Source organism: Scomber scombrus, chromosome 1, assembly GCF_963691925.1.
Source record: "Scomber scombrus chromosome 1, fScoSco1.1, whole genome shotgun sequence".
In the NCBI taxonomy this organism is placed as follows: Eukaryota; Metazoa; Chordata; class Actinopteri; order Scombriformes; family Scombridae; genus Scomber; species Scomber scombrus.
Genome location: NC_084970.1, coordinates 35,063,508 through 35,075,207, shown reverse-complemented (window position 1 = coordinate 35,075,207; position 11,700 = coordinate 35,063,508). Strand labels below are relative to the sequence as shown.

General features: G+C 37.0%; 1 protein-coding gene and 1 long non-coding RNA gene across 2 annotated transcripts in view; both read right to left on the bottom strand.

The window, feature by feature from the left end:
- LOC133987584 (uncharacterized) overlaps positions 1-11,700 on the bottom strand; it is a 54,442-nt gene that overhangs the window by 6,462 nt on the left and 36,280 nt on the right. The window lies entirely within an intron of this gene.
- On the bottom strand, positions 3,432-11,405 carry LOC134006267 (gamma-aminobutyric acid receptor-associated protein-like 2). Its single transcript, XM_062414394.1, has 4 exons — positions 11,158-11,405; positions 8,499-8,554; positions 8,228-8,400; positions 3,432-4,072 (listed from the first exon to the last, which is right to left on the bottom strand). The coding sequence occupies exons 1-4, from the start codon at positions 11,189-11,191 to the stop codon at positions 3,979-3,981; spliced, it is 357 nt and encodes a 118-aa protein (XP_062270378.1). The 5' UTR covers positions 11,192-11,405; the 3' UTR covers positions 3,432-3,978.

Sequence of the window (11,700 nt, the reverse complement as noted above, 5' to 3'; positions counted from 1 at the left end):
TAAAAGACGGGAAAGGACCACAATACCTTCCATGTGAATACACATTCTTCTACTCAAATATGACTGTAAATTTTGAAATGTCCATAATAATATAAATAAATGTTGATGTGAACTTCTGTGTTGGTTTCCAAGAATAAAACCTGTTGAGACAGAAATACAAAGATCACTGAGAATTAATTTAGATAGTATTACAAATAAACAAACAGAAATCTGAAGCTTAAATTTTTATAATTACAGTAATTATAATAATAACAAATAGTAAAAGTTCATAAGTACAGTATTACGAGCATGTAGTTAAAGTATATGAGTCATAAACCACAGAGAGGGAGCAGACCGATGCAAGACCGATGCAACAGATGCGGTCACAATTTACTGGAACCACTTAAGACATACTTCCGATATATAAAGTTCACAGTGATGTCTGTGGTCAATTAACAGTTTTTCTTCCCCCTGAATGTGTATTTTGTTGTTGTCAAGCAGTTTCACACGTCAACACTCTTCACAGCCGAAAGAAAAAGGGGAAAAAAAGGACCTGGTTTCATTTTTATATTTCTATTGGTTGGGTCATCCAGCTACTTTACCTTCAAATAATTAAAACCTCTTCCAGCAGTGATTTGAAGCTACGTGATGTTAACGAGAGAAATATTCAAACCCATGACCTCATGTTTTTAACCATACTAATATTATTTATAAGTATTGTCGTATTGTTTTTATTTCTTTCATGGATGATATTCTAATAAAACATTAATTCATCTACTACACTTTACAAAATTCAGTGTATTTTTATTATTAAAAAACCCAAACCATGACTCTTACATAATCTGATGCAGTACTAGTATTATTATTATTATTATTATTATAATCTACCCAAAGTATCTGAAAATGGCTGATGCTACTACTTTGTTCATGTGGTCATAATCCACAGAGGGAGCAGACCGATGTCTCATTTTAACAGGTGCGGTCACATTTCACTGGAACTACTAAAGAAATAGTTTATAATAGTTATTGCCCCTGAAAGTGTATTTTGTCGTTGTCATGAACCCCAAAGAAAAACAAGGACCCAGTTTAACTTTAATATTTTTATTGGTTAGGTCATCCAGCTACCTTACCTTCAAATAATTAAATTAAAATTCTTTTAAATATTGTCTTTAAAGAAGAAAGCATAACTAAAAAGCAAAAAAAAACCCTCATTCACACGCATATCGTTTCAAAGGTGGAAAAAAAAAGAAAAGAAAAGCTAAAAACACTCAAATCACAACATCAAAAACAGATAATAATAATAATAATAATAATGAGAATTGAGATTGAACACACTATACACAACTTAATCTAATGACGCAGTCCTATAAAGAAGAATAGGGCAGAACAAAATGTAGCCATCTCCCAATTTTTGAGGCCAAATTGTGAGATGTATATATCATAAAAACCTCAATGGGGCAGATGGGAAATAGTGTCAGCAAAGGTTACAAGCATTTTGGTACTTTTATAATAAGGTATGACAAAATTAATTTGAACTATATTGAAAGATTGAGAACAAATGTTTTACTTTGTGTGTTGATAAACAAGTTTCAACTGTACAATTTGATAAAGTTCTGTACCTGGTCTCCACTTTTGTCTGGGGATCAGCTGTTGATGGAGTTGGCCAAGATGCCTGCCTTTCCCATTTCTACACTGATTGATGTAATGTGCTTTTGCAACCACTAGGTGGCATAAAAACGTCTACAAACGGGGAAAACAGGTCAAAGCGAGGCAGAATGAAGTATAAAGTCCAGCAAACCCAAAATGTGATGTCCGCATATGAGGACGCAGGGTTGCATGAAGGTTAAATATTTTGTTTAGTTATATGCACTTTGTATTTGAAAAGTGCTATAAATTAAGTATATATATAATACCGGTCAAAAGTTTTAGAACACCCCAATTTTTCCAGTTTTTTATCGAATTTTTTTTTTCAAGCTCACCATCTTGGTCTTTTTTCCTAAGGTAGTTCTGGCAAAGCTTGGACTTATGTTTTGGGTCATTATCTTGCAGTAGGATGAACCTCTGACCAACTACGTGCATACCAGAGGTTTCTGCATGGCATCGCTGCAGAATGCTGTGGTAGCCGACCCTGGATCCAGAAAAACAGCCCCAGACCATCATGGATATTTGACAGTTAATGTCACACACTGAGGAACCATCCTTTCTACTCGACGGCGTACAAAACTCCTGCGTGATGAACAGAATATTTTAAATTTTGATTAATCAGTCCATAACAGCTTCTTCCAGTCTTCAGTAGTCCATTGGTGGTGTTTCATGGCCCAGGCAAGCCTCTTCTTCTTATTCTGACGTCTTAGCAATGGCTTTCTAGCTGCAACTCCACCTGTCAAACCTGCAACTGGAAGTCTTCTCTTCACAGTAGAAACTGAGACTTGCTTACTACGACCACTATGAAGCTTGAAGCTGTTGTCCTGTGAGCCGCCTATCACGCAAGCTGTCGACTCTCAGAAACTTGTCTTCTGACTCTGTTGTGGCTTTGGGTCAGCCAGACCTCTTCCTGTCAGAGTTTCCTCCAGTTTCTGAGTGAAACTCTACTCACTGACACCTTGACTTTCTTCGCATGTTTTCTCTGTAGGAAAGATCTACATTTTTAAGTGTTTTTGTATAATTTTCAGTTTTGGGTAACCTTACCATTTTTTTTTTTTTTAACCTCTGGCAGTTCACCACTTACCTTTGTACTATTTCAAGCTATTCATTGGACTTGAACTGCCTGAATTTCAATAAAAAACTGGAACAATTGGGGTGTTATAAAACTTTTGGTAGTGTATATATACTATTTTTTAAAAGAATCATGACACACTTATATAATCTGATGCAATACTATTACTAATAATCTCAATAAGTATTTTGCGTTGGAGTAATGTTTTGCTGATCCTACTACTTTGTTGATGTTCACAGTGATGTCTGTGGTCAATTAACAGTTTTTCTTCCCCCTGAATGTGTATTTTGTTGTTGTCAAGCAGTTTCACACGTCAACGCTCATCACAGCCGAAAGAAAAAGGGGAAAAAAAGGACCTGGTTTCATTTTTATATTTCTATTGGTTGGGTCATCCAGCTACTTTTGTTTTTTGTCCGCTCTTTGTGTGAAAAGTGCTATAAAAATTCAGTGTAACTTTATTATTTAAAAAACCCAAACCATGAGTCTTGCATAATCTGATGCAGTACTAGTATTATTATTATTATTATTATCATTATTATAATCTACCCAAAGTATCTGAAAATGGCTGATGCTACTACTTTGTTCATGTGGTCATAATCCACAGAGGGAGCAGGCCGATGTCTCATTTTAACGGGTGCGGTCACATTTTACTGGAACTACTAAAGAAATAGTTTTTATTGCCCCTGAAAGTGTATTTTGTTGTTGTCATGAACCCCAAAGAAAAACAAGGACCCAGTTTAACTTTAATATTTTTATTGGTTAGGTCATCCAGCTACCTTACCTTCAAATAATTAAATTAAAATTCTTTTAAATATTGTCTTTAAAGAAGAAAGCATAACTAAAAAGCAAAAAAAAACCTCATTCACACGCATATCGTTTCAAAGGTGGAAAAAAGAAAAGAAAAGCTAAAAACACTCAAATCACAACATCAAAAACAAATAATAATAATAATAATAATAATGATAAGAATTGAGATTGAACACACTATACACAACTTAATCTATGACCCTATAAAGAACTGGTGCAACACGGGCCAGAACAAACACACCGGTGCACTCGTTTACTTCTATCCAGTCGAGGTGAGCGGTCAAGTCAATCTTTCTGTGGCGTTCATGTTCGCTGAATCTCTCTCTCTCTCTCTCTCTCTCTCTGGGGATTCCCGCAGGTTTACCCAGGAAGGGGGGGGGGGGCCCGAGTCAGGGCTGTGATTAGATGTTTGGGTAGGTGGGTGTCGGTGTGGCCGAGCCAGCGCCGCAAGGTAAGGCCGGTCACCATCGTCGGCTTTATTGGAAACCAAAGGTGTTCTCACCGCTGTAAGCCACGTATAAAAAGCCGTCCTCGTCCTTCTCTTTCTCGTACAGCTGCCCCATCGTGATGCTGAAACAGGAAGTGAAGACGCAGCGTTATCAACTCATTATAACTTATCGTACATTAACAGAATTATCAGCATCATCATGTCTATATATGGACTTATTGTATGATACATGGACATGACCTTTGACCTCAGTATTGCCACACTTCACATTAGCAGCTAAGAGGCTATTCATGTCACATTAGCTAAGTGAGTAGTGTCCTCTTGTTGATGATTTTTAAATATGCAGCCAACATGTCAGTGGAGAAAGTAGACAGAGAGTCGTCGAAAAGGTTTATCTTATAAGGAGAAGTGAATGAATAATCAGTACACGTTATGTTCTGAAGTTTCTGTCCTCCGGAGATCGTCTTTAAACCACACAGATAACGATGCCGTAGTAGAGCCATGGTCAAATAAGGGCAGATCCAACACATTAACAGCATATTGGATTTACTCTTAAACATTGTCTAGATGCAAATCAGGGCCTTTGTCCTTTATCACTCAGCTTTCACCATATCCACCTCTGACTACAGTTACCTCTACTCCATTCAGAGAGAGACAAGGAAACACATATCTGACCTCGGCTGCCATAGCAACAATATCAGGGTTCCTCCTGTTTTCCCCAAATGGAGCAGCAACACTGCCTTCTATTATCTCAAAGGGGAGACAGCTCCTCACAGTCAAGATTTGGCGAGGTGTCGCAATGACCGCAAAGCAGCAACAATAAATCATGACATCACCGAGCACAAAGATGTTTCAGGGGTTTCGGTAATGATCTGACTCATGCTAGTGAGGCCCGAGTACAAACGGAGGCGGGAGTCTCCTAGTTTAGAGCCAAAACATGTTTACAAGTCTGGTTGGATCCCCCCTGGAGCAACAACTGTCCAGACTGTGTTAATAAAATGAAACGGGGCCATAAATGTGACTTCACTGATGGCTTAATCTGAACTACATTATATGACTGTTTCTGTACATCATAAGGTCACATTGTTACAGAGCTAATAAAAGGGTAAAAACACATAAGGCCTGTTTAACCCTTACATACTGTTCAGGTCACATTTGACCCATTTTGACATTTGACAGCTTGTAAAAACATCCCAAATGTCTTTTACTTAAATTTGATGACTCTTCCTAAAGTGGCCTAAAATGCACAAAAATTAAGATATATTAAAATGTTACATTTTTGTATAGGTGCTACAAATTGTGGTCCATTGCAATAAACCCCACAGCTCCATAAAGTTCTGCTCATTTTCACTTTACATATAAAATAACATTTCAATCATTATTGCTATGTTATATTTTCATGTCTGAGGTAAAATAGGACATGATATTGTGTGATAGGAGATGTTTAGTGGTGTAAAAGCTAAATAACACACTCTCTCTGCTCTCTGAAACATGAATCAAGGTTTAATCACATTTATTGATCAGTCAGATCAACTATTGATGCTTTCTAAACACATCTGTGCTTCAACATTTGGTTTAGACACTTTTTATGAGGTGATTCTTAGACTGGGTCAAAACTGACCGGTAACACATGTGTAGAATATGAACAGTGTGTAAGGGTTAACCTGGCATGGCCTAGTTCAGATCTGGTTCAGAATGTTTATGAGGCTGCACAGAAAACTCAATTAACGGATTCTTTGATTCATTTTAGTATTTTTTTTAAACGAAGAATTGCAAATATTCACCGCTTGCAGCATCTCTAAAGTGGTGATTTGTTGCTTTTCTGTGTCAGACATGACAGTAAACTCAATGTTTTTGGATTTTAGACGGTTGATCAGAAACTGTAACAGGCATACAGAAAGCCATTTATTGATAATGTATTATCTGCTTTTATTATGATTACCTGGTGTGTTTACTAAGATATAGTTTGATTGATTGTTGCTGAGGTAACAACAACAAAAGCAGCAACAATAAATCATGACATCACCGAGCACAATGATGTTTAAGGGGTCTTGGGATTGATCTGACTCATGCTAGTGAGACCCGAGTACAAACGGAGGCGGGAGTCTCCTAGTTTAGAGCCAAAACATGTTTATACATCTGGTTGGAGCCCCCCCCCGCCTCTCTTCCTCCTCCTCCTCCTCCGCCCCCACAGAGGCAACTTCTCCCTCCTTTAATGTAATCCTTCCTGCTTGTTGCTCTCACTGACGGCGCTAAAAATACTGACTCAAAGTGCTGAGTAATGATGATGAGAAATCGGCATGTTGGGTGTGTTTGCAAACACGACTGCTGCTCAGACTGGATGTCACGCTGTAGTTAATCATTTCCACATTTCAACTTTATCTCCATGAAAACATTAAAGGGAAAATGTCCAGACTGTGATAATAAAATGAAACGGGGCCATAAATGTGACTTCACTGATGGTTTAATCTGAACTACCTTATATGACTGTTTCTGTACATCATAAGGTCAGATTGTTACAGAGCTAATTAAAGGGTAAAAACACATACGGTTGACCCGTTTTGACATTTGACAGCTTGTAAAAACATCCCAAATGTCTTTTACTCTGAAATTTGATGACTCTTCCTAAAGTGGCCTAAAATGCACAAAAAAATAAGATATATTGAAATGTTATACTTTTGTATAGGTGCTACAAATTGTGGTCCATTGAGGCTGTTCTGGGTCAAATGTGTGTTTTAGTTAAATGAATAGTTAATAGTTTTAATAAGATAGTAGTTATGAGGATTTCTTTTTATGATGTAGCAGTGAAGACTGATGGCTCTAATGGTTATACAATAAACCCCACAGCTCCATAAAGTTCTGCTCATTTTCACTTTACATATAAAATAACATTTACATCATTATTGCTATGTTATATTTTCATGTCTGAGGTAAAATAGGACATGATATTGTGTGATAGGAGATGTTTAGTGGTGTAAAAGCTAATACACTCTCTCTGCTCTTTGAAACATGAATCAAGGTTTAATCACATTTATTGATCAGTCAGATCGACTATTGATGCTTTCTAAACACATCTGTGGTTCAACATTTAGTTTAGACACTTTTTATGAGGTGATTCTTAGACTGGGTCAAAACTGACCAGTAACACATGTGTAGAATATGAACAGTGTGTAAGGGTTAACCTGATATCTTTTATTTCTTATGTCAGATGAGGGCATGGCCTAGTTCAGATCTGGTTCAGCATGTTTATGAGGCTACTTGACCCCCCCCCCTCTGAAAATCCCCCTAACTTTCCGAATGTGACAATCTGACATTCACAACCACTTTCCTGATTGATTGATTGGCCGGGTGCTCGGAGGAGAAACTTCTCTCTTACACTTGAACTATTTCTGTCTCTGTTCATATGAAAACATGTGAGTGTGACACTATGAGAGGACTGTCCAAAATCAGCACTTTATTTAAACTAGTGTTGCAATTAACGATTGTTTATATTATTGATTATTTTCTCTGTTGGTCCTTATTCATCTTGGTCTGTAAAATGTTTGGGGATCAAATTTATCATTTTGTACGACCAACAGGTTTATCTTCATATAAAATGATTAATTGATCATCAAAATAGTCAATCAACTGTCTAAAATCCCAAAATATTGAGTTTACTGTCATGTTTGACACAGAAAAGCAACAAATTGCCACATTAAAGAAGCTGCAAGCGGTAAATATTTGCAATTTTCGGCCTTAAAAAATGACTGAAATGATAATTTGATCATCAAAATAGTTGGTGATTCATTTTCTGTCAATCAAATATTAAATCAATTGAGTGTTCTGTGCTGCTGTAATATATTTTTTTTATCAATGTGATGAAATAACCAGAAAGAAAAACAATAGTTGCTGATTCATTTTCTCTCCATTTTCAAAACAATTACTTGTTCTTGCTTTAATTTAAACCATATTTCATCGTCCCTCCAAATGTGAAGAGGAGAATTTCATTGTGATTAACAAACTAACGTCCAGGTGCTGCTGAAAGGTGTCGATGGTGGTCTAGTTACCTCCCTGATGACCTAGTTTAATATAAAAATCTTCTTGTTGTGGACGTGACGGGGAGCAAACTGCACCAAGCTCAAGGTAATCACTGCAAAAACTAGCCGATAAAGTCATCTAATCATTTGCAGAATCGTGCAGTTTTCTTGCAGCCTGGTGCTAAGTTTCATGAGGTCCAGAACCAGTAGGTCGGTACTGGTACTGGTACTGAACCCCTCCTCCTGTACCCCGGCCCTCACCTGGACTGAGGCACCGTCTTGTCCACAAACAGGAAGATGGCCTTCTCTGAGGGCAGCTGGATGCGTTTCCTGATGATCCACATGAACTGAGCCACTGTGATGTCGGAGGGGACCAGGTACTTCCTCTTATCGATGTCCACTATCTGCGATCCGGACACTTTCTCTACGATCACCTGCCGAACCACAACAAGAGGCACCACAGACAGACACACACGATCACCACAAACTGACCTTTATGTAAAAAATCGGCGGCAATGATTTTTTCACTCACCGGGACCCTGTCAGGGTACTTGTTGCGGATTTTGGCTGACTCTATGCATCGATGTTCTGCAGGACAAGAACAGAAACATTTGTGTTATTCAAGTTGATGTTAAGTGACGACTGAAATCTCCCGACCGGTGATGGACGCAGATCGATGTCTTGACGGCTGAGGTGAAACAATCACTGCTGCTGTGGACTAGTTAAACCTCCACATCTGTCACTCCTGATCCTTTTTAGCTTCTATAAAACATTAACTCTGTGATAAAGGTGTGATTTCTATAGCAGAGTAGCCGATCCTATACTACTGTCCAGCTGTTCAGTCATTAGCTAAAAAGGAAGATGCTCATTATCATAATTAACAACTAAACTAGGCTTCTTTTTAAATTAGTTTTTTTAATTATTAAAAGTTGCAAAAACCTGACCTGACCAACTCTAACGTTGCTGGTTGCTGCTTTTATGATGTTTTGTGTTGTTGTTTTTTTTAAATCTGTCATTTATATTGATGCTTTTACCTTGTCGCACTTTGAGATTTGCTTTAAATGTAAAGTGCATTACAAATAAAATGTATCATTATTATTATTATTATTATTATAGACCATCTCACATTAATAAAGTATTAATTGAAATACATCGATACCAACTAGTATCGAAACGTCTCCCGTCAATCGATCCTTTTTGCACCCAGAGCTGGTAAATATGACTATTTATATGGACTTGCTCACAACCAATCAACACAAGCGTTCTTCGATTTGATGTAACATGTGATTGGTCCACTGCCACAGCAGCTACAACCCGACTGTGGTGGTGAGGTCGTGGTGAATTTCAGTTAGCGCGCTTTAGCAGTTCAGGAGCCAAGATGCCACCTAAACGCTGTAAAGTGAGTCTACACTACACGCCAGTTACACCGGATAAAAGACAGAGACCTGCATGTGTTAATGGGAATCTAATGAAGTACACAGCTGGTATCAGAATCACTTTAGCTGTACTTGGATTGGTACTGTTATCGTCACTTTTTAAATGATACCCAACCCTACAGACAACCTTATGAAAATGTCCCGTTACCTTGATTAAAATGACTTTCTCTTGCGTTTATTGGTCTCCAGTTTATGTCTTTTAATTTGTTCTATCATCATTTTTATACCTTTTCTTTATGTTGTTGTTTTGTTCTGTCTTGTTATCAACTTGTGAAGCACTTTGAACGACATTAACCTGTATTAAACACTGCTATGTTAATAAAGTTTGTTGATAGATTGATCGATAGTCCTTTATAGACATTTTAATGTGGAAAAGTTATTTAACCTCCTGCGACTCTGCGTCCTCATATGGAGGCATTACAGTTTGGGTTTGCTGGACGTTTCTCTTCATTCTGCTTAACTTTGACCTGTTGTTCTCATTCGTTAACACCTTTTTGAGCCACCTAGTGGTCACAAAAGCACATTACAGTGTAAAAATCAGTGTAAACAAGATGGTAGGCATCTTGGCAAAGTCAAGCCCGGGACAAATGTAGATCTAGTGCAAAACCATCTAAAATTTTATTAAACTTATTTATTTATACTTAATAACTTTGTAGTTTTATACAAATTTGAGTAATTTTAGCAACAGCAACAAGCTATGACACTGATAATCAGGAAGTACTCGTCTGAGGACATTGGGACTTTGTTATCATTCGTTTAAAAGGAAGGTGTAAATGTAAGGAAATAAATAGTTTTATAAACTGGTGATTTATGTTATACAGTAAAATAAATACATTGTCTCCATTTGTCTTTATTTTATTTATTTATATTATTATAACTTTTTTAATTGTCTCATTTTTACTAATGTAATGTTGTTTTATTGTATTTTTCTGTAAAGTCCTTTGAGCTACATGCCTTGTTTGAAAAGTGCTCTATAAATAAAGTGTATTTTTATTAATTATTATTATTATTATAAATCTTCTTTCTGGTCAAATATTATTCTTAGTTTTTTGTATTTATCTGCTCCTACTAAACCCCAAATATCTAAAGAGAAATTAAAAATACAGACAAAACAAAGGCTCAGGTCTCAGGAGGTTAAAGCTTAGTAAATGTATTAACACTAATAGCTATTTTCAGCATGAATAAGGCTCATGATTGAACTCACACTAGAAGATTGGATGCAAAAAAAAAAAAAAAAAAACAGCCTGCAGGCCTTTTAAATGTTCAACCAAAACAACTCTCAGGCCTCCAGTTTATGGCACTAAGACACATATATCCTGTTTAACCTACATGAACAAGACACTTTAATAAATAAAACATCTTTAATATCCAGCTGTAAACAGTCGACAGAAAAAGAAAGGGGCTTAGCTGCAGCTTTAATGTGTCAATATCCTGTTGTGGAAAATAAGAACAATGACACGAAGATTTGTTCACACACACACAACCTTTAAAGCATCTATTTAAAAGATATGTGCATTATGTTTTGCATGAGATGACATTAATATTTAAAAGCTGTATGTCCAAATTAAACTAAAAGCCTAAAACAACAGGCCACTCTTCACGACAACACGTAGTTTAAAGGGGCATTTTCTGCACATTTAACTCCAATTGATGCTAAAACTAGAGGTAGAAAATGCTTTTTAATGGTATAATATGAATGTTTAGATGTTTTAATCACTCTTCCATACTAAAAAATACCATCTCCCTCCTCCTTACCCAAGGAGTGATCCTCTTTGAACATCCATTTCATGTTTCCGCAGGGGCCTCTTGTCTTTTTCCACTCGATGCAGCTGATTATAAAAACACAACTTAAAGGTTAATTTGAGTGTTTAAATATCTTATCTGTTGTTCTTTCTTTTGTTCACCACCACCACTTGTATCCTTTTTGAATAAAGTAAGTCTTAAATCGGTGTCGAAGCGGTTACAGCAGCTGCCTCTCTCTCTCTCTCACTCTATACTTCTTCAGCAAAAAACAACAACAACGTCCCTCTTCACGGTCAGCACGCAGATGGTACGGTCCGGGAGTGACGTCACCTGCCGCGAAACGCTGCCACGGTCGTGACGTCACTCCGGGAATGTTCCAACTCCTTTGCACACAGGAGGGGTGGAGGGAGGAGCGAGAGCCTAGCATTATCCCCTTTTGCTAATAACGCCTCTATTTTTTATTTTAAGTTGATTTTAATAATAAATAATAATAAATAACCCACCATCATATATTTATTTTACTATCAGCAGATTAATAATTGTATTGTTAAAGTC

Excerpts from the sequence above, each read along its gene's own strand:
- LOC134006267 (XM_062414394.1), bottom strand. The coding sequence starts at position 11,191 with ATGAAATGGATGTTCAAAGAGGATCACTCCTTGG. Across the intron at positions 8,555-11,157 it reads CAAAGAGGATCACTCCTTGG|AACATCGATGCATAGAGTCA; the intron begins GTAAGGAGGAGG and ends CTTGTCCTGCAG. Across the intron at positions 8,401-8,498 it reads AGTACCCTGACAGGGTCCCG|GTGATCGTAGAGAAAGTGTC; the intron begins GTGAGTGAAAAA and ends GTGGTTCGGCAG.